The sequence below is a fragment of the Saccopteryx leptura genome, chromosome 2 (genome assembly GCF_036850995.1).
Source record: "Saccopteryx leptura isolate mSacLep1 chromosome 2, mSacLep1_pri_phased_curated, whole genome shotgun sequence".
NCBI lineage: Eukaryota > Metazoa > Chordata > Mammalia > Chiroptera > Emballonuridae > Saccopteryx > Saccopteryx leptura.
Window position 1 is genome coordinate 59,181,941 of NC_089504.1, and position 23,464 is coordinate 59,205,404.

A 23,464-nucleotide genomic window follows, 5' to 3' on the forward strand; every position below is an offset into this window, starting at 1 on the left:
TACGATAAAATGAATGGGGATGGATTGGGAACCATGGTTCTGTGAATGACAGGGAGGACATTTAGACTGTGAGACAGTGGACAAGAGGCAAACCTCCAAGCTGAGTGTCTTTGCTTGTCCCCTCCTCTCAGATGTGAATGATAGGCTCATGTGTCAATGAGGAAGGGAACTATTCAGAGACGATGGCTCGCCAATATTTCAATCTTATAACTCCACCTGAATAACAAGTTTAAGCACCCTCCCTTGATCCCCCCAGAAGATGAGCATGTTAAGGTCAGTTATAGAATAGTTTACGCTGCATCTTTTGCATATCTGAGATGTAGTGTGGGTATTTTTAACCCCTCCACTCAAAAACTCAGCGGTACTTTTACAGACAGTCCTATTCATCCTTTGGGAATCTGCTTAAACACATAGTGTTTGATGAGGTATCTCCCCAGCTCACTTCACCTATATGGCAGGGCCCATGCTAGGTGCTAAAAGACATGTAAATATAATACAGACATGGGTTTATAATGTATATCTTCACTGTATTCTATAATGTTCCACAACAGCTTAGGCTCATTCACATACCAAGTGGGCTGTCAACTGCATGAGCCATTTTCACTGATAAGGCCTCCAGCTGGTATGAGTCGAGTAGGCATTCTGCTAAGCTCTGACGCCTCGGATAATCTCTTGCTGTTTGTAACTGTTGAAGGGCCAAAGACTGATTTACTGGCAGTTACATCATTTCCAAAGGCGCGCGATTTCTCAGACCCTTCTCCACCTAGAAATAGAAGTGTCCTCAAGGCAGGTGTCTGGGGTATCAGTGGCCACATAGTTCGAGAATACCCAGTACGTGACCAAGCAACAAAATGGAGTCATCTGTTAGTTTACTACCAGTTCCCCCAGGTGGTTTGCCACTTCCCCAGACCGGCCACGGTGGATGGATATCGCTGCCAGATTCAGCCCCATGCCTCACACTGACCCACAGTTGGCCAATGATCAGTCACCACCCCATTAGCCCCGTCATTGCCTGTACTGCCTGCAGAGAACACTGGCTCAGTGCAGAAAGCTGTCGGCCCTCTGTGCAACCATGGGGCTAGTTGTCCATCTGAGGCTTTCTGTGCAGAAAGTGGTCGTGTCATACCCAAGCCCGCCAGCCTGCACTGTCATGCAACACTGTTTGTGCACTTTGGATCAGTAAGGTTTGATAAATGACCTCAATGATTGCTTACCCATTTTCATAGCTGATAAACTCAAGAATCATGGATAAGGCAAAACAACTTTTGTTCTAGGAGACTGACTGACACATGGCAGGATAGTTAGCATCCTTGGTCCCCTCCTGTTAAAGGCCTCCCTGGCACATGTATACACATTTCCAAACACCTGCTGTGTGGGTAGTGACACTGGCCTGGTTGGGAACCACAGTGTTATATATATTGTTGCTGTCATGGTTCTGGAGACACATGGTATTGTGAGTGAACCCCTCAATGTTAGCTGGTTACAAGAGTGGCCCAGACATAGTCTCTTCTATGATTGTCTCCTGTGGTCCCCACAAATTTATTGGGCTTCTCCAGTCATTTACTCTTAAGAACTGGTGGCTGGAGCTCCATCTTTAAGAACATAATGAACATTATGTGCAGAAGAGCGACTTCCGGTCTGTTACCTCCTTGAGGATGAGGCAAGAGGGCATGTAGGCAAGCTCAGCAAGAGAAGCCTGGGTTTTACATAAAGCGGACATAATACCTTGACAATGTGAATGGGAGCAGGCTCCAGAGAGAGGCTGTGTCCTAGAGCCACTGCGGGGCCTTCCCTTTAGCAACCCAGCTGGGGAAAAGCTCTGTAAAAATAGGTGGCTGTGCAGCTGCTGGTTTCCAGAGCTGGGCCCAGGCATTCGCTCTACCTGATATTTATAACGCTGTGTCTGCTTCAACCCCACTCATCCAAGCCAACCTCTCACTAGACCCAAGGCAAGCCTCTTCTCCAGCCCTCCTGCCTTTCAACTCCTAGTCTTTGTTCCTGCTACAGTTACCCCTGGTGAAACTATATAAATAGTTACAAGTCCCAGGAAACTCTGCTCTTTGGGAAACTCTGCTCCTTGGGAAACTCCTCAAGCGCCTGGGGGTCCTGCCATCTCTGAGTCAATCTCTCTATGTATTTCCACAATTGCTTGTGTTTCTACTGTAACATTTGTATCTACCCGATTCTTTGTGTATTTTTGTCAAAGCCTCCTGTTCCCTAATTAAAAACTCATAAGAGCAGAAATAATGTTTTGTATATCTCCATGCTGCACCAAAATCAGGATTCTGCATAGAGTTGTTCAACCAGTGTTTGCTGAATGGATGAATATATATATATATATATATATATATATATATATATATATATGGGCTGCTGGCCATACATGACTCCATACAGAAATAAAGAAGCAGAATTTAAAAATGAGGATTCATTTACACTGTGCATTGAAAATAAAGATGATTAAAAGTTTAGCAACTTGAGGAAAAATAAATATTTACCTACCTAGAGCCAAGCCTAAGAATGCATTGAATTGCGCTGACCAATACAGAAGCAAATAGTGAATGAAAGGCCACCGTGGACCTCCACTTCACAGATTAGAACCAAGGCTGGATGGCAAGTTGTAGTCCATTGCTGATAAATTTCATAACTAGTTCTTGAGACTCTTAGCTCAAAGCCACCCTCCTATTATCCAAAGTGAAAATACTTACAATGAAAAACTAAACACCATTTCAGTTTCTGCTGACTCCCAAAGGCAGTTTTGAACAATTTGCCTTTTCTGTTCCATTTATTTAAGAAATTCCCAAGGTCATGATGATGAAAACCAGCCCCTGCTAGTGTTCTGAAAGGCAGACTCACCAGAGTAGTGACCACTACTGGAGTTTCCCAAATGGCACGACACACAAATAAGCGAAATTCCACAATCTCTGCATAAGGTTGAAGTAAGGAATTCTTTTTATTGAATACTAAATGTCCTAGCAAATTTCTGACAGAAGCATAGATAGAAAATGAGAAAACACCTTGTTGGGAATGTTTCCCTGCTTGCACTAATCTTGACTACAGCAATCCCAAATTGCTTAACAGTCAAAGCACACCACGCCATCTGTGCAAATGATGCAAGTGAGAGTGCCGTTCCCAAGGAAGCAAAACGTGTGCAAGCGGGTCCCCTGCCCCGAGGGTCCTGGCTGAGTCAGAGGAGGCTGCTAGAGCTGCAGGGAAAGTCAGTGTGGCTCTCGGCTTCCGGCCGGGGCCCCAGCTCTTCCCTCCCTCATCAGGCCCCTCGCGGTGCCACCAGTAAGCTTCTAGTGCAGCGTTCACTTCATTTCCTACTCTGAGAGCATTTCATCGTCTCTTTAATAGCCATCATAAGTGAGAGCTGAACTGTGTCCAAACAAGTGCACTAAAACAGGCCCTTATTGGGAGACACGCTAGCAGAGAGAAAGTGAGAGAGATAGCAGACTTGGTGACATTTCCTCTTCCCAGAGGGAACCAGTATACACCCAGATATCACCCTAGGTGATGTAATCAAGGAAGGGCCCCCAGAATGTTAAGCATTCATTTGCAAAGTCCTGCCAAGAAACTGTTTCCCACCTGCATAAGGAAGGGCTGGGTTTGAGGGAATGCAGACAGCTTCATGTCTAAAATAATATTTACAAGATAAGAAAGAAAAACACCCTTTGATATGTTTTGTGCTAGTGTGCCACTGTGATATGGAGAAGGCTTTAGAAGATGTGAGAGAGGGTGACACGGAGACTTTGGAGACAGGAAGGTGGGAAAGCAGGCCATCAGGTAGTTGGTGGGCACCCGGAGGGCTCCTAGAAGTTCTACAAATTCCCCACTGGAAACCCTGACACTGGATGAAGAGTGAAATCCTCCTCCCTGCTGAAGAGGCTTCTCAGGTCTGCCCTGGGGCACGTGTGGTGTAGGTTCAGCTCAAGTCCTGGACTGGACTTTCCCCCAGCAGATTTCAGAACCTTTTCTCACCTGGCATCAAGGAGGCCCCGATCTCATGGCTAACAGTCTCCTAGCCCACTCATTCTTTCCCAAAAGGGGTGGTTCCTTTGTGTGATAAAATACAGGTAACAGATGATACTGCAGCTTGAAAAGATCACTGAAAACCCTAGAGCATTTGAAGGAACTGACCAAAACGCAAACAAAACAGACATTTGTTTCTTTTCCCACCTACTCCCTTCCACCCCCCACCAGAAAATCCCCCCCCCCCCGCCAAAGTCATAAGAGGCACAAAGTGGTAGCAGGAAGGCATGGGTGAAGTGTCTCCTGCCAAGCGTTCTCTTCTAGCCCCGGAGAGTGGTCTTTCGTTCCTCAGGTGATGACAGTGGGGCCCCTCCGGCCGGTTCTCTCATGAATCTGGGATATTTTCAGAGCGATGGCTATGAGAGGGCTCAGCACTGCCTGGAAAAGGAGGAAGAAAGTCTGTGAACAACTCAAGTCAGTCACAGGAGGGTCACTGTGATAGGTTTTGATCTCAAACATCTGGATTCAATTCTAACTTGCAACTTACGGGCAGAGCTATCCTGGACGGGACACCTGCTCTCTGGGTTTGGTTCCTTGTTTCATGAAAGGAGATTGGAGTGCACTGGGTGAGGAAAATAGAGGGAGAAGATAATCTCCAAAGTTTTCAGCAACTCCCAGAAACATTGATCTAAGATAGGAGATTGCACAGCCCAACTTCCGGAGCATTGGAGCACTTCATGAACAGAGCTCTGTGAATTAGGGTCCAGGAATGGGACCCTCCCCCCAACTCCCAAGCAGAGAACATGGGTTCTCTATGTGGGACTCACCAGGCTCTCCCTGGAGGAAGAGAGAGAAGCTGCTGATGTCAGGGGAGCAGGAGAGAGGACATTACTGTGAATGTCAGCCTTCTAACAGAAGCCACAGACTTGGAGAAAATGTTTTCAAAACACAGATCTGATTAAAAAAAAAACTGGTATCCAAATATTTTTTTAAAAACTCTTAATCCTCAACAAATAGAAAACAAACAACCCAATTAAACAATGGACATAAGCTCTGGACAGACGCCTCACCACAGGAGATACACCGATGGCAGGTGTTGGTCAAATAAGTTTGTAAATATGATGTATGTTTGCTTGCTTATAGTTTGCACTGGGTGTGGGGGACAGGCTATAACAGGGGTCTCCAAACTTTTTACACAGGGGGCCAGCTCACTGTCCCTCAGACCGTTGGAGGGCTGGACTATAAAAAAACTATGAACAAATCCCTATGCACACTGCACATACCTTATTTTAAAGTAAAAAACAAAACGAGAACAAATACAATATTTAAAATAAAGAACAAGTAAATTTAAATCAACAAACTGACCAGTATTTCAATGGGAACTATGCTCCTCTCACTGACCACCAATGAAAGAGGTGCCCCTTCCAGAAGTACGGCGGGGGCCGGATAAATGGTCTCAGGGGGCCACATGCAGCCCGCGGGCCGTAGTTTGGGAACCCCTGGCCTAAGGCTTACTTTTAAGACTAAGCCTTTCCCACCCTTTTAATACTAAGAGCTTTTCAACACTAAGCTTTTCCCCACACCCTTGACTGTTGCATGATGTGGGATGGTGCACTCTTATGAGGAATCTCATTTATGCCTCAGATAAGGGCTTTGTATCAGAGACTTCCTTATTTGTATATTGGCTTAAAGGCTTTAATTTCTACACTATAAAATAAGGGCTCTCTCTCTCTCTCTCTCTTTCTCTCTCTCTCTCTCTCTCAGATCCTGCCATCAGCATTGCAGAGAAGAGGCCAGTTTGTGCAGAGAGGAGGAGATGGGGAACAGAGGTGAATAAGGCTGGTGAGGTAGAAACCTTTCATTCTAGGAAACTCAGATGAGTCAGTGGCTTTGGGAGCCCTGAATGGAAATGGAAGTGTTTTCCCACTGTGTGTATTTACTCCCACTGGGTGTGAGTTGGATTAAAAGTAATGGCCCACCAGTTCTTGGCTCCGTTGTTTCATTACCGTCTGTCTGAATCAAATGCGAACCTGCACAGGCCAGGCGGCTGTGATGGTGGCTGTGGCTACTGGCTTTACAGTGGGGGATGCAAGATGGCGGCAGAGTCAGTTGAAAGTACACTTACCTCCTCCCAGGACCAAATGCAATGACAACTAAATTATAGACCAATTGACATGAATATCCAAATGAAGACTAGCTGAACAGAAGTCTTATGACCAAGGATTATAGAATAAGTCACATCCAGAGTGGTAGGAAGAATGGAGACATGAAAAGAGATGGCCCCACACCCATGTGTGGTGGTCAAAAAGATTTCCGCTGAGGAGTAAGAGGTTTCAATTCCATCCCAGGCTCCCTAGACTGGAGCACCAGAGCTGGGAAGAAGTGCCTATCTAACATCTGGTTGTAAAAATCACTGGGCAGTCCAACTGTCAGGAAGAGACAGGGGTGAGTGTGTATGAGTGTGTGTTGGGGGGGGAAGGGGTCACGTGGAAAACCAAGTGCCCTCTTAAAGGGTCAGCACAGAAAATCTCATTTGTGGGACTGTGAGGCCAGGAGCCGCCATCGTGGCCATTCACATGCAGGTTCCCATTGGATTCAGACAGTCGGTAAAGAAACAACGAAGCCAGAACTGGTGGGCCATCATCTTTAATCCTAGCTTGCACCTGGTGGGCAAATAAAAACCCACATGGGGCTCCAAAACCCACTCATTCAGTGCTCACAAAGCTACTGACTTATCCGAGTTTCCTAGAATCAAAGGTTTCTCACCAGACTTATTCACCTCTGTTCCCCATATCCTTCTCTCTTCACAAACTCTGCCCAAATTGGCTTCTCCCTCAGCACTCCACCATCTTGGCTGATTCTCCTGGCCTCCTCCACGTGACCTTTCTCTGATCTCCTCTCTTCCACGTGGCCTTTCTCTGCTCTCTCTTCTAATACTAATCTCAGGAACAAAGAGAGAGCAAGCTCCCGGTCTGCCTCTGTTTTATAGTGTAGAAATCAAAACATTTAATCCAATATACTATGGTAGTCAACCTGGTCCCTACCGCCCACTAGTGGGTGTTCCAGTTTTCATGGTGGGCGGTAGCGGGGCAACCAAAGTATAAATAAAAAGATAGATTTAACTATAGTAAGTTGTTTCATAAAGATTTATTCTGCCAAACTTAGCGAAAATCCAACATAAAGTACTTGGTAAGTAACTACTATTATATGCTTTAACTTGCTGTAACTGCTTCATAAATTTTATAAAGTAAAGTTACTTCCCTACTTTATATATCACCATTACTGTGGAACCAGGGGACGGTTAGAAAATTTTACTACTAACAGAGATACAAAAGTGGGCGGTAGGTATAAAAAGGTTGACTACCCCTGCAATATACAAACAAGGAAGTCTCTAATACAAAGTCACTTATCTGAGGCATAATGGGATTCCTCATGAGAGTACACTACCCCACATCATGCAATCAGTCAAGGGTGTGGGGCAAAGCTCAGTCTTAAAACTAAGCCTCAGGCTATAACGGCCTGTCCCCCACACCCAATGCAAACTATAAGTGAGCAAACATATATCATATTTAAAAACTTATTTGACCAACACTTACACTTTGTGAAATTAGTCTGTTTTTTTTTTTAAAGCCATAATTTTTGTTTATAAATGCTTAGCCAAGGATTCAAAAGTAAGTCATGAAAGTCTAAATCATGATCATCTTTAATGGGCATGATGGGAGTTGGCTGAAAGAGGTATACAAGCGGTTTCTGAGGTGCTACTTCCTCACCTATTATCTTGAACAGGGTTTCTTACTCCAGGATTAGGGAATCAAACTTAAAATCAGCAAAGAGCAGACGGTAGAGCTAAAACAGCCACATTCCCCCCCGAACTGCCTGGATCCTGTGTTCCCCATGGGAAAACAATGTGACCAAGGTAGGGAGCCCACACCATTCCTTTACTTCCTGCTGCTGCTTCAGGGCATGGCGTCATCCAAAAGCATTTTTCTGGAGGTCACAGGCCATCTTCAGATTTACCATCAAAAGTATTCACTTGCCAAGATACACTAATTGACAAGCAATGCAAATGATTTACTATCTGCCTAAGGACACTCCCTTAAAGAAACCTGACTCTCCACCAGCTCATAAGTTAATATACCTTTCTACTGAAAAGCATGGCAACTTGGTTGTGTTCTGCTTCTGGGCTGGACAAAGAGCATGCTGGGAAAGCCAGGTTATGCTGGCCATAGCCTGTCAAGCCCATTCATTCCGCTAGAGCAGTTATAGCCAGTGACCCTCTGTACTTGTGTTGACCACGCAAACTCATTCATGCTCCCTTTTTAGGCTGAGTAAACAGGATCCAGCAAGACTCTGACGTGTGGACTGGAACAGTGTCAGGTTAACCAGTAGCTGGTTAGGCACGTGCTTTGGCAAAGCAAAGCAGACGCACCAAAATATTGTAAATAGCATTGTAAAGGGGAAAAAATGACATTTTATAAGATTTTCTTACATTTATTCTTAAAATGTAAAATACATTTGTTTTTATTCCGAATTTCATGTTGGGAAATGGGGAGGTAAAATACAATTTCTTCAAAGCTTCAGGTTTCTAAACCTTCACCCAAAGTTGTCCCAATGCCAGGATCAAGGCACAACTCTTAGCTCTTCTGCTTCTTAAGGTCCCTAGGTTCCTGGGGAAAATTGGCACTGCCAAGATAGTCTTCCAAGATTTGGCAGGGTCTTCCAAGGGCCTCTTTTTTATATTTCTAAAAAGGGCAATTTGAGATAGGCTCTTTCTGGGGGACTGATATGAATAGTGTATAGTGCCCGTTGCTGTCATCAAGGCACATGCTTCCTCACAAGCCCTAGAATGTCCACAGTGTGCGTGAACTGGGTGAGTCGCTGCCCAAGCCAGCACACACTTAGTACTTTTGAAAAGAGTTCTGATCATAGTAGAGGCCCAGTAGAGGCCAAAGGAAAGTTCCATTGTCATCAAAACGCAAAGCAGCCCTAGACTGTGAGAGTCACAGCCTGTGATACACCTGCCAAATTCCCAGCCCAAGGGAGTTTTCCACGCTCCATTAGATGATTACCCCAGGAACAGTTCTCAGTGCTAGGAAAAACACTCCATCCGTAGTAAGAGAGCCTGAGTCCAAGTTTCAATATCTAAGTGAGGGAAAGAAGGACTTTTTGCCCTGGTTTATTTTTCCAGGAGGTAATTTACTTAAATGAATAGGCATATAGAAAACCTATATACATCTGCTTCTTTCCTGACTTTAGTTTACCAAGTGATTGCTTTGTGAAAACACAGCTATACTAAATCCTTCTTATGCCACTAGAGGGAACTCTAACCCACTTCATAAGGACTTATTTATTTAAAAAAAAAAAAAAAAAAAAAAAGACACAGAATCAAAATTTTAAAGCCGAAGAATGCCTTGTAATGTCATCTTGCTCCATCCTTTCCACCCTTGCTCATATTTAAAAATCATCTGAATCTATGTAATCACAGAGACGCCTAGAAAAGCACAAACCAGCCATCTTAACTGGGCAGACACCCTCACAGTTGAAATAGTTCTAATGGTCAATCTGAGTCCCTTTCAGTTCAGCTTGAGTTTATTTACTGAAATGACATATTCATTAGATATGGAGAACAGCTGGTCATCTTTCTCTGCCTCATATTAGTCTTTAGATTCCTGAAGACCTCCAGGCAATGCCTCCCTTCCAGGCAAAAACAAGACAGCTATTAACTTGGCCGTAGCGTTTCATCCAACTCTAACAACCAACGTGTTTCTTTTTTCAATTCTCTCTATATCTCTCCATTTTCCCTGATATTTCCAAATTACAGCAAAATAAATCAAACTCTGAGAAGTAAAATAAAATGAGTATTTCCTCCTGTTTCTCCTTGCATATATATCCCTGTGCAGGTTTTTTTTTTAAAAAAATAACATGTTTTTGATATATATTTATCTAGTATGATTCCAAAACCAGGATATGTGTGTGTATACATATTTGCATATACACATATATATACATATATAATTTTTCATCTTGTCATGAAAATTGAATGTCTGAGTGTTCATTTGTATGCCACTCTGAGTTCCATTCTGTTTCTAACTCTTCCACATCGCATATATTGTTTCTATTTCTAATTTTATTCTCCAAATCACTTCATATCTCCTATTAACCATAAAACATAACCAATGTGTGTTTAGAACATTACTCTTATAATCATTTTTAAAAGGCTATTCATTACTAATTCAAATTAAGGGAGAGAAACTTGTTTTCAAGACACAATCCTCCACATTTGTTAAATGTGGTACGTAATGCTGGTGGCCCAGGCCAGGCAGGTGTTGGGCAGATAAAATGTATTATGCTCACTTTGTTAAAGAGGCCATCACCCAGGTGATATTAATGTGTGTTGGAGATCGTTGTAACCTGGGGCTTGGTTTTGGGATTAAGCCTTTCCCACCCTTTTTGCTGTAGGGCGGTACAATCCAATCATGCCTCAGAGAAGTGACTTTGTATTAGAGACTACCCTATTTTGTATATTGGATTAAAGGTTGTGAAGCTACACTATAAAATGGGGGCAGAACGGGACTTGGCTCTTGGTTCCTGAGATTATCATTAGAAGAGAGAGCAGAGGAGAGAAAGGCCACGTGGAGGAGGCCAGGAAAAGCAGCCAAGATGGCGGAGTGCTGAGTGAGATGCCAGTTTGTGTAGAGTTTGTATCTGGGATAAGGAAGGAGATGGGGAACTGAGGAGAATAAGTCTGGTGAGCTAGAAACCTTTGATTCTAGGAAACTCGGATAAGTCAGTGGCTTTGTGAGCACTGAATGTGACTGGGTTTTGGAGCCCAGTGTGTATTTTTACTTGCCCGCCGGGTGCAAGGTAGGATTAAAGGCTATGGCCCACCAGTTTTTGGCTCCATGGTTTCTTTACCGACTGTCCGAATCCAATGCGAACCTGCATGGGCCGGGCTGCTCTGATGGTGGCCCCGGCTGTGCCTGCTGGCTTTACAGCAGGTTCACAACTGTGGAGCCAGAAAGCTGTGGGCCATTCCCATTTGTTAGTCTCACTGCAGCAGACAAGCAAACAGGCAGGGAAAACTTTCTCACAGCAGCAGGTGAATGGAAAAACTGCCCCTCACAGTGCAGGTGGGCAATCCGCAATCTGCCCTGAGGGCAAGCAGCCTTATGTAGCCTTACACAGGCTATGCACACCTGGTTCTGCCACATGCTCACACACTAATTATGCAAAGTGCAGGTAAACAAGCCTAATAATACAGCTGTTTCCCACACATGGTATAATAAAAATATATTTTTAATCTTTGTTGCTGGTTCCTGGCACAGAGCTCCCCAAATCCTTTCAATTTCCTGACTGATAGGAGTGTCTTTTGTTATTCATAGTAAGACCCTTTCCACCATACCTGAGTTTATGCTCAGGAGGTGACTCTTGGTGGGCCCCTACTGTAGAGAATCACCCATCTAATATTGGACCCTCTATAACCTGGATTAAGAAACTTTAGTTAAAAAGCCCTGAGTGTGAATGGCGATAAATAGGTTTCTTGGATGCAAACACCAAGAAGCTGTGTCAATGAGTGACCTTTGGGCAGACACAAAGGAATGCATGTGAATGGGCTTTAGGAAAATTAGTTTAGAGGTTTAAAGATTGCCCCTCCCTTTGTGTTTGTTAATCCCCTTACCACCTGATCTGCCTCCCCTATACTATAACCCTGTTACCTTTCTGCTTCTGATCAATAAAAGCTCTGGGAGCAGGGGACTCAGGAGGTTTGTCTCTCTTGACTGCCTCTCCCTCTTCTCTTGACAATAGTTTGTGGCTTGAGCGAGTTTTTCTACACTGGTAGTTCCCAGCAGGCTGGAAGACTACATACACCCTACAGTGACAGCTTTGAGATGAGGGTTGAAGCCAGAGGAACCAACTGGGTGTAGGGGGTTGGAACTTTCTGTCCCATCCAATCTCCCAGGAATGAAGAGGGCTGGAGAGAGGATTCAATCACCAATAGCCAATGATTTAATTAATCCCTGAAATCTCCATAAAAATTCCTTAACAACAGGGTTCAGAGAGCTTCTGAGTTGATGAGTAGATGAAGGTGCTGGGACAGGGCTGGGTCAGCAGAGGACATGGAAATTCTAAACACCTTTCCCCATATCTTTCTCTGGCATCTCTTCCACTGGGCTCTTCCTGAGCTGTATCTTTAAAAATAAACCAGCAATAATAAGCAAAGAATGGTCTGACCAGGTGGTAGCGCAGTGGATAGAGGACCCAGGTTCGAAACCCTGAGGTCGCCAGCTTAAGCGCGGGCTCATTTGATCAGAGCACGGCTCACCAGCTTGAGCCCAAGGTTGCGGGCTTGAGCAAGGGGTCACTTGGTCTGCTGCAATTCCCTGGTCAAGGCACATATGAGAAAGCAATCAATGAACAACTAAGGTACTTCAATGAAGAACTGATGCTTCTCATTTCTCTCCCTTCCATTCTTGTCTGTCTTTATTTGTCCCTCTCTCTCTATCTCTGTCAAAAAAAAATAAAAATAAGCAAAGACTATTCCTGGGCTCTGTGAGTTGTCCTGGCCAATGATTAGGTCTGGGAAGGGGGAATCATGAAAACCCCTGAATTTTTAGTTGGCTGGGAAGAAATGTGGGTAACCTTGGCATACCATCTACAGCGGGGTCTGAAGTGAGAGCAGTCTTATAGAACTGAGCCCTTTTAATTTGTGGGGGTGTGAGCTAACTGGGGGTAGTTAGTATCAGAACTGAACTGAATTTTGGGGCACCCAGTTGGTGTCTAAGAATCAGAGAATTGGTTGCAGTGAGTAAAAACGTCTCTCAGTAAGAACACTGAGCTGAGGTTCCAGCTGCAGCCTTGAACTCAAGCACAGATAAGAAATTCTCTCCCCTGTGGACCTCAAGCATTAGCATGGACAACCTGGGCTTTGTTATTAGACTGAGTTTAAATCTAAAATCCAAAAATTACCTGCTCCCTGGATCTGAATGGCTCCCTGACTCAGTTTCCTCACCTGCAATAGCAGGATGTTAATTCTACTCTGGGGCCACTGGAATGATTCATAAGATAATGGATGTATCTAAACTGCCTGGAGGGGAACCTGTAAAATGGCAACTGATTTTCTTCAAACCCTCAATCATAAAGGAAGATCTGACGGTAGCACCAAGGTTCATACTGAGCCAGAATATTTCAGTTTCTTGGGTGACACAATCAGTCTGAGATATTCCAGAGTAAGTAGCACTGAATATTTCACTCATTTGGCAAAACTGTATTGGCCATTTACATGTTTGTATGGACAATAATACAATAATTAATAAATAATAACACAAGAATAAACTCTTGTGTTTTGTCTAGTCACAACTGTAAATCTACTTTTGCCCAACCCGTATACCAGGTGGCATTCTGTGCCTGGGTGATACAGTGAGGAAAACCAGGCTAAGTCCCTGCCCCCTGGTGCTTTCAGTCCGCTGGGCGGAGAGGACAATCAAATCAATAAACAAACAAGTCGATAAACATATGAGATGGGGATACATGCTGTGGAGACAAGTTAAGCTGGGTCAGGGAGATAAGCAGTCCTTGGGTGTGAGGACTGTTCTATATGGGGAAGGGAGGGAGAAAGCCAGGCAGATAGAGGCTACAGCACTCTAGGCAGAGGAAGCAGCCATTGTAGGTGTCCTGAGGTAGAGTGGGCTTGGCATGTTCACAGAACAGTGGCTGGAGTGAAGGGGGAGATAGAACAAGAGGTAGGAGATGAGGTCAGGGGTAGATTTCCAGTAGGGCTTTTGAGGCCATGGTCAAGGTTTGGGCTCTTCTCTGAGTGTAATGAGGAGCCACTGGATGATGTGAGCGGTGCAATGAAGTGATCTAATATGTCTTTAAAAATGTCGCTCTGGTTGCTGTGCTGAAACTAGATGTGGGCAAGCAATGCTCAAGCATGGAGGAAAAGGAGACTGGTTATGAGACCATGGCAATAATCTAAAGAAGAAAACAAAGGGTTGGCCCTGCATAGAAATAGTGGAGGTGGTGAGAGGAGGGTCAGACCCTGCTTGTGTTTTGAAGGTCACGGTAGGATTTGCTACTGAATATGGGATATGAGAGAAGGAAAAAAAGGAGTCATAGTTGGATCCTAGGTTTTTGGTCAAACCAACTAAAAGGATGGAGCTTCCATTTACTGAGATTCAGGAGAATTGAAATAAGCAGAGTGTTTGGGGTAGGGGAAGGGTGGGGCGAGGATACTGGGAGGCTGGCAGGAGTTCAGTTTTGCATATGTCCAGTTAAAGATGCCTCAAAGACATTCAAGTGGAGTCCAATGGGCAACTGGAGATGTGAGTCTAGAGGACAGCATCTTGTGTTTGTAAGGGTACAAAAGCAGGTGTTACCCTCTCTACAATTTGAAAGAATTCAAGATCCTGCTAGTCAAAGTATGGCTCCTAGACCAGCAACACAATACCACCGGAGCACTTGTTAGAAATGCAGACTCTCTGGCTTCCTCAGACTTGAGTCAGAATCTTCATTTTAACAAGATCCCAAGGTGATTAATATATATATATATTAAAGTTTAGAGGCACTTCTCTAATTAGAATCACCTGGGAAGCTCTTTAAAAACATATGCTCCATCCCAGAACAATGAAAGTACAATGTCTGGGAGTGGGGCTCAGGCCTGTGTATTTTTACCAAGCCATGCACATCATCCTGATGTGCAGTCTGGGTTAAAACCACTGATCTAACTCTTCACTCCTGGCATGTTCCCTCTGTACTACTAGGATGATATTGCTGGTGCCCCTGGAAATCCCTCTTTAAAGAGATGGACAGATCTAAGATAGCACAAAGGTGTGTGACTAGAGTAACCATATGTCCTGGTTTATTGGGGATGGTCTCTGTAATACCAGTGGCCGAGGTCAAGCAGGTCCACACTGGATTTGAGCAGAAGGCAGAGGAACTGCGGGGTCAGAAAGCATTGGGTCATTCCCGTTTAATAGAGTCTCACAATAGAGGATGAGCAAAACAGGCAGGGAAACCTCTTCTCACGGCAGCAGGCAAATGAACAGCAAAACGGCCCCTCTCAGTGGTGAGCAGGCAATCTGCACTCTGCCCCGAGGGCAAGCACCCATAGCTTTACACAGGCTTACACACACGTGCCTCGCCACGTGTTCACACACTAATCATGCAAAGTGCAAGCGAGCAAGCCTAACACAGCTGTTTTCCCAAGTCTGAATGTAATAATTATCAGTGCCCCCTTTCACTCTCAAAATTATCCTGATCTAAATGATAAATGATATGTTCTCCCAACATAACACAAAATGGCTCTATACTTTATATTTCTGGATTATAAAGTCATAATGAGGATTAGGTAGAGCAAAAGGACAAATGGCCTGTATTTTGACAGAGGGAGTGCTTAGATATCAGGCCTTAAAGACTTCTAGGTATGGCTTATCAGAAATAACATAAACAAATGCCCTCCACTGGAAAGAAGGCTGGGAAAGAGCAGGTTCCTTCCAGGGGTTGGGGTGGGGTGCAGTGACACTCTACAGTTAAAGTATCTAAGCCAAATGTGGATTAGCCAGGAGTTTTCTACAATTAAAGTATCTAAGCCAAATGTTGATCAGCCAGGAGTTTATCAGTCTGTGATTATCCCAGCCCTTAACAAAACTTCTCCTTCCTTTTCCTCTAGGATTTTTTATTGTTCATGGGCTACTCCACCCACAGGCTGAAAGGGTCAAGGAAAGAAGGTGAATAAGAGAATACACCTGGTGGGTAAGATAATGGAAACAACTGGACTGTTTTTTGTTACCTGTGAATTTAAATCATTTTGGCTCATCTCTTTTTCCAAATTATTACCAGCTGGTTTGAGGGCTCATTGAAGGTCTATTGATTGCCAGTAAAATTAAAGTAATCTTGTATTTTTAAAACTACATAATCTTTCAGAAATAGACCTTGGAAGCTTTCCTTCCTGATTTACCAAGGGCATAGTGAGGGCAAAGCAAGCCCCTTCTCATGTTAGGGCCCTCCCAGTCGCCTTCCTCCCTGGACCACCAATTCTGAAGTGCATATGGATAGAATTTTCTAAAAAAAAATATTTTTGTATGTAGGCAATAAATTATTTTACATTCACTTAAAACAAAAGTGTAATCACTATTATACAAATAGAAAATCTATAAGCAGGAATAGAAACTTATGCGCACACAGATCGCATCACAAGTTTTCCTAGTTGCATCAGTAGGATAGTTAGGAATATGTTCATGAGGCAACCACAGTATAAATATTTAAAACAAGTTTTGTTCACATGTGTTTAAAATATCTGGAAAAGAAGCCATCCCTGCGCAAAGTAAAATAGCCAGATGCTAACAGAGCCAGTTGAAGGGAACTTTCCAGTTCGCTTGCTAAATAACTTGCCATGTAGATGGGCTCTGTGTTACGGTGGGTAAAGCACTCAAAAATACTACCTGTGGAACTGGAATGAGATTATCAATGGAATCTCTGCAGATTACAGAGGCACTTCACTGGGTGTCTGAGTGCAAATGCCAGTGCTGGAGTGGCAGGGGGGGGGGCTATTTGTGCTCTGCTTTCTGGGCTGCCAATCAGAACAAGCCAAAAAGGTGGAAGAGCTTTTCTCTGTGGCTGAGAAAGCAACACAGGCTGGTGTTTCCTTTCAGGCCCTGAACTGGTAATAACACTAGCAGCTTGAGGAGAATGCCTTATCTTTGATCACTGTTAACAGTTAACCAAAGGTCTTTCTTCCAGAGCTCTTCTAAGGCGGAAGCAGGTGATCCTGGAAGGCAGTGCTGCAAGGAGGCCCCAAATGGTCAAACTTGAATGCCCAGGTATAGTTCAGCAGTAATCAAAACAGGTGGACCTGCTGGGAGACTCCTCTCTTTTCTTAGGGGATTAGATGTAAGGCTTTAAAATCTTATTTTAAATTATAAATGTACTACACACTAAGGCATATGTTGGTGGATCAATGATATATAGTATTTTAGTGAGGAGTTCTATTTGCATATAAAATGTTTAGCTAGGTCATATGCTAGCTAATACTATAAGGCCCACTAGGCAGATCTGAGAAAACCCTTGCTTATGATTAGAAAGGGAGAGACAGAATATCAGCAATCAGAAAAACAGTATTAACGAATGGACTCCTGTGGGGGAAACAGCGTGTTCGGCTTGCTGGCAGGTGTACTGGCTACAAGCCCTTTGTGCAATTAGTGCAGGAGCACCTGACGGCACTATTGTAAAGATAGAAATGCTTCCCCTCAGGGGCGATGAGAGTTGATTTCCTAATCCCTTACCCTCCACTGCAAAAAGTAGGTTTTCCTTTCCCTCCTCTTTTTTTCTTTTCTTTCTTCTTTTGGCTTGCCTGTCTTTGTGAGCCTCCAATAAATTGGAAGGATCCACCATTCTCTGGCTCCACAGTTCCTTTACTGTCTGCCGGAATCCAATGCGAATGTGCACAGCCATGGCCACCAGCCTTACAATTCCCCGACCATCAAAAATACACAGCAATGGTGGCTTCACCACGGACTGAAGTAAACATACTGTAGGAAAGGGGAAAATTCTCCCTTGTACTCTTGAGTTTTTATGGCTGGACTAATACTAAAATTGAAAAAGACCAGACAAACAGGAAATAAAACAATATAGTATTTGCTCACGAGAGGTCATAAATAATCCTCAGAGGAATGATGAATCAGCTCACCTTTATATATATTTTTTTAGACAAAAACAATAAATTTGTGAAGATTTGACAGTACAGATATTTAGTTTTGGATGCTCATTTGTTAGGAATCTAACTAGAATAAGGTCTTGATAGTAACTTAGTGAAAAATAAGGTTTGTTTACACAGGTATGTAGGCTCTTGACTCCTCAACTCCAGCTAGAGGGAGCCTCTCCCACCCCCTGGATCAAGGACGGCAGCTTTCACAGGAGAGATTTACCGCCTGCTTTCAAGGAGACCAGGGAGGGTCAATGTGCCCTTCTCGAACTGGCTTCTGGTCAAGTAACTAATTCAAAGTAATCAATACGCCATTGTGGAATATTTGGGGGCAGCCCACCTTGAGCCCTGATAACACTTATCACACAGCCCTCTAGCAGCAGGCCTAGGGAGGTGTGGGGAAAACAGCTGTTAGGCGTGCTCGCTGGTTTCCTGGCTGCAAGCACTTTGCACAATTAGTGTGTGAGCACGTGGCAGAAAGCCACATGTGTGTGTCTCTATGAAATGCTATGGGTGCTTTCCCTAGGGGCGGCTCTCCCAGATCCTCTCCTGCCACTGAGAGGTGTGGTCTCCGAGTCCCTCAGCTGCCACCTGAGGGGCGATTTTCCTGACCCCTTGCCCTCCACTGCAGAAAGCGATTTTCCTTTGTTCACTCACTCGCCCCTCTCTGTGAGCCCCCAGGAAATGGGAATGGTCCTCCACTTTCTGGCTCCGCAGTTCCTCTACCATCTGCTCGAATCCGATGTGACCCTGCCTGGCCTCAGCCACCACATTACAGGAGGTTTTCAGCTTCAAAGGAAACCTTTTAAAAAAGTGGTACCACTTAGCTTTTGTGGGTCATCTCAGAGAGAGACTTGTAGGGCAGCAAAATGCCCTCCCAAAATGTGTTTCTTTGGCATAAGAATTATTTTAGGCTGATTATTTTCAAGACACGGCAGACATAGGAAAAGCTAAAAACTGAGTCACAGTTGCCCTTTGGTAAGAAACATGTATAAGGGAACTTCCCATTTGTAAGGGTGTCTCCCTCACTTTACCAGGAAGAGGGAGGATGACCTTAACTCTAGAAGCTCTTATCGATGAAAAGGCAAGGACTTAAACTGCACAATAACCTTACCCTTGTTTACTGGGCTTTTTCTGGTCACCTCCCATAACTCACTCCCACCCTCAAAATCTTTTGTCTTATAAGTGGGCCACATTATTTAAGGTGGTTGGCTTCTGCCATTTCAGAGTACTGTTTTCCTGGGTCTAACCTGTATATAGGAGGTATTCATGTTAACTAGCTTTCACTTGTTTTTCTCCTGCTAATCTGTCTCGTGGCAATTTGATTGTTAGACCAGCTAGAAGAACCTAGAAGAGTTGAGGAAAATATGTGTTTTCACACATGTCTAATGGCCTAGACATTATATAAATACCCTGCAGTCAGTGTGTAAGGTAAATAAAAATAAGCAAATATCATTACCACTTATTGCTGTAAATAGGGAAGAGAATGTTGAGAATAAAATAGCCTTTAAGTCAGAGTGAGTCAGAGTTGGTGAGGCCAGGAATATCATTCCTCACCCTGTGTGTAGCTCTGGACATACAGGGCCTTGCTTTAATCTTACTTCCCAAATGTGAGATAGAGACAAGAGTTTTATACAGAAAACTAGGGTATGCTTTTAGTTTTTGCATGGTTTTGTACTATCTTGGGTAAACTGTGCTCACTAACAAATAATATTAGTAGAGCGAGGCCCATTGTTGGGCGGATAAAATGTATTATGCTCACTTTGTTAAAGATAACACGAGGAGGCAGTCGCCCAGGTGATATTAATGTGTGTTGGGGTGGGCTAGGGGCAAGCAGAATCCTTGTAGCCTTGGTTTTGGGATTAAACCTGTCCCACCCTTTTTGGTGTGAGGTGGTACAATCCTATCATGCCTCAGAGAAGTGACTTTGTATTAGAGACTTCCCTGTTATGTATATTGGATTAAGGGTTTGGATTTCTACACTATAAAATGGGGACGGAACGAGAGTTTGCGCTCTTGGTTCCTGAGGTTAGCATGAGAGAGCGGAGAGAGTAGAGCCAGCAGCTAAAGGAGGCCATGTGGAGGAGGCCAGGAGAAGCAGCCAAGATGGCAGAGTGCTGAGTGAGATGCCAGTTTGTGTAGAGTTTGTATCTGGGATAAGGAAGGAGATGGGGAACTGAGGAGAAGAAGGCTGGTGAGCTAGAAACCTTTGATTCTAGGAAACTCGGATAAGTCAGTGGCTTTGTGAGCACTGAGTGTGACTGGGTTTTGGAGCCCAGTGTATGTTTTTACTTGCCCGCCGGGTGCAAGGTAGGATTAAAGGCTATGGCCCATCAGTTTTTGGCTCCGCTGTTTCTTTACCGACTGTCCGAATCCAATGTGAACCTGCATGGGCCGGGCTGCTGTGATAGTGGCCCCGGCCCTGCCTGCTGGCTTTACACCCATCCAGCATGGACAACCTGGACTCCTGAGAGGCAAGGGCCACGGGCTTGATTTTGGCCTCGTGCTCTGCCCTTCATGCTCCAGGTGACCCTGCTAACAGTTCTCAGCCTCCTAGACCTCTCCTTCCCCACCTGGGATCATTTTACTTCAGACAGACCTTCTGGCGACAAGGTCAGGTGTAAGGATCTATGGTACCATTCTTTCCTAAGTACTTTAAGACTCTACAAAGAAAAATACCATGAAAAACAACAACAACAACAAAATCAAACAGGCAAAAACACTAAAGTACTGACAAAGGAAGAAACCTTTCCCTGGCATCTTTTTCATCCAGTGAACAACTAAGGCAAATTATAACTGGAAATCCTGAGCAAGTGGAACATGAGAAGCAGAGACTTTTTCTTCTGTACTTCACACACACAAAAAAAGGCATTGCAGATGGAGCCAATGTTTTCATCTCAAGAAATCATCAGAGGTCTAGCTTCAAAACCCAGACTGAAAGAAAGACCCGGAGGGTGGGGACAGGCAGCAGCATCGCTGGAAGTACCCAATGTTATGGTGAGTGCTTTCTGGTATCAATTAATATTGCCTGAAGCTTTAATGAATTTGGGAGTGGGAAGGCTTATGCTTGTGCTATTCACTATTTTTCTAAATGAGTTCTTAATTAGTTCTATTGTTGACAACATAAGGGGGTTTTGCCAAACTCTAGCAGGCCTAGTTTAGTTGGTGTCCTCCCTTAATTTTAAACTCAGGCCAGCCATCGTCACTCCTCTGACGCCAGGCTCTGCAGCAATCTGAGAGGGGAAAACCCAAAGTAGTATCTATATTGGCACCTCAAGGTCAGGGTCCAACCCAGAGTTTTCCAAGCACCTGAAGACTCATAATTTAAGCATAGTCAAGGCTCTGAGTAGTTTGACCAGTTTGATTCTAACTCAGAATTTCCTTAACTTATGTATGCAAGGTGCCTCTTCTTGATACCGCCCCAGTGAACAAAATGCAGAGTATTCAAGACAGGCAAGTCATTTGGGAAATGCTAGTCTAAACTCATCATAGATGCTAGAGAACAATTTTTCTATTTCAAATACTGCAATGAATGAATTAAATTTGCATGGAGTCATTAAGGTTGTCCTCCAGCTACAAGCATCAACATAGAACTCACTTTCCAGAAAATAAAATGATTCTTACTAAAGACATACAGGAGCTCCTAGAATTTGCCAGAAGCAATTCAACACACTGGGCTGGGAGCCCAGCTCTGTTTTGGTACCTGCGGCTCCTGGTCATGACCACTGGGATCCCTCTCATAGCTCTCTGCATACAGTCTGATGGTGGCCCGCATGCCACTGGAGGAACTGAGCCGGAAGATGAGCCGTGAAGCATCTGAGAAAATGATCCTCAAGCCCTGGGACCAAGGACAGACAGAATGGGTCAATGAACAGAAGAATACGCAGGTAAAAAAATAATTAATATTGACTTTGGAGGTCAGCATATTTCTATGATCTAAAGATAGTCAGGTTGTGACAACTTATAATTGGCTCTCAACACTCACCCGAGCAGGACCAAGAGGTGAAACTAGAGGCTATTTAAGGTTATCCATTAATCTCTTTATTCTATTTCTGTTGCCTTGTGGTTAATGCTAGGGGAGGGTCAGAAACAAAACTGAACAGATGCTCAAGTTTCTTTGGTCTTGTGATGTGGGTAGAGGTAATAAGGATAAAGAGATACTAAATGTCCCTGGGGCCAAATTTCATCCCTTATAAACCTAGATGCAGTGGAGGTAGGTGATTTATCTATTACAGTAAGACAAATTATCCCCATGTGATGTTAGGCTTTGCTTGAAGTTCATCTTCCCTTTGTTTCTTTCTTTGTTCCCACATTCCTCTGGCAGCAAGGGAACTCTACAATGAAATGCTCAGATCTAGAGCCTTGGCTGCGTTCTGAGGGCCATTATGGACATCCCATATTCTTGGCTCTCTCCATCTTTCTTACTTGCAAGACCTGGCCACCAGAGTGGGCTAGGGACAGAGCTATGGCTGCACCTCAGTGCTGACCAGCATTAATTTGTTTTTGGCTCAGAATGTCCCCATTTTTTTATGCATCTCTTATTAGTGGCAGGGATGTTTTAAAAATATGATTATAAAATCATATTGTGACTTCTGTTGAAGGAAATTTGTTTTCCTAAGACAACTAATAAAGTCACTGTTATAAATAAGCATGTTGGCAAGAGCCAGAGGAAAGAAGAGGGAACAACATAGTATGTCTGATCACTTGTTACTTCTGAAAAAGTGGAAATCTCAGGGGACTTTGATATCAAATATTTTCCCTAAGACATTTACCTTTGAGATTTCTCTGGTCTCAAATCCTGCTTAAGAATAAGCCATTATTAAAAATATTCCATTCCTTGCTATATACATCCCTTACCCCACCCTTATCTTGGTGATATCTACTGGGGGGAGGGAGGGGGCACTATGACTCCATATGAGTGTTTTGCTGCTTTTTAAGTCTTCTAGATATGCTTTGTTCCAGTCCCTAAACAAAAAGCCTTATTAGTCTCTGATGGAATGGTTCAAGGTCTGCCACAGTTTGTGCAAAAGAAAGTAGCCATTTCCCTTCCTGGCAATCCACCATTCTATTATACTAGTATTACCAACAGGACTAAATTATCCAGGATTCATTCATGCACAACCAGGTTTGAGTCACCCTTAGGGGTCAGGTACTGGACAAAGCCCTGAGTGTATACAGATAAGGACACAGTACTTGTTATCCATAGGCCTAAGGTAGTTGATTACAATGAACAGAAACCATTTTCTTAACCACCATATGCTACAAGACAAAGGAATAATCAGGAATTTCAAATGGAGCAAAAGGAACAATTCCCTACTATCCAGAAAGAATGACAGATCAAATTATGTTCCAACTGGCAATGAAGCCCCAAAGGTTCCACAATTGTATCCCATGTTTTTGTAAACTCTTCTGAATCTGTTATTTCTGATTACGCCTACTTTTGTATTGTCACTACCTATGGTTCATAACTAATTGCTCAGGACCATGGGTTATCCGTAAATTGTATTTAAGGTTGGGCCCTAAATTACACATTGCTGCAGATTACAAATCACTTGAGGCACCTCTTCTGATGACCTTCCAGACTTATCCCTTTAAGGTAGTTCCCATCATACCATTAACCCCGGCCCTCTCCAGATTAGTTTATAGCCAGTGGGAGGTATTTTAAAATCCAGATCATAATGAATCATCAGCATGTATTGTCTGTTCTTAACTAAGCTTTTTTACAGTGAAATCATATTATTTTTTTCTGAAAAGCAGCTGTATTTTTGGCTGTTCCCAAAGATTTGTTAGAAT

At 43.7% G+C, this 23,464-nt stretch overlaps 1 protein-coding gene across 1 annotated transcript in view; it reads right to left on the bottom strand.

Annotated features, from left to right (window-relative positions):
* Window positions 1–2,929: 2,929 nt before the first annotated feature.
* Window positions 2,930–23,464, bottom strand: part of PGM5 (phosphoglucomutase 5) — a 172,221-nt gene continuing 151,686 nt past the window's right edge. The window contains exons 10-11 of the mRNA XM_066368036.1: window positions 21,375–21,509; window positions 2,930–4,410 (exon numbers count right to left, since the gene is read on the bottom strand). Of these exons, the coding sequence (XP_066224133.1) occupies window positions 4,321–4,410; window positions 21,375–21,509 (225 nt within the window). The 3' untranslated portion in view covers window positions 2,930–4,320. The remainder of the gene's footprint in view (window positions 4,411–21,374; window positions 21,510–23,464) is intronic.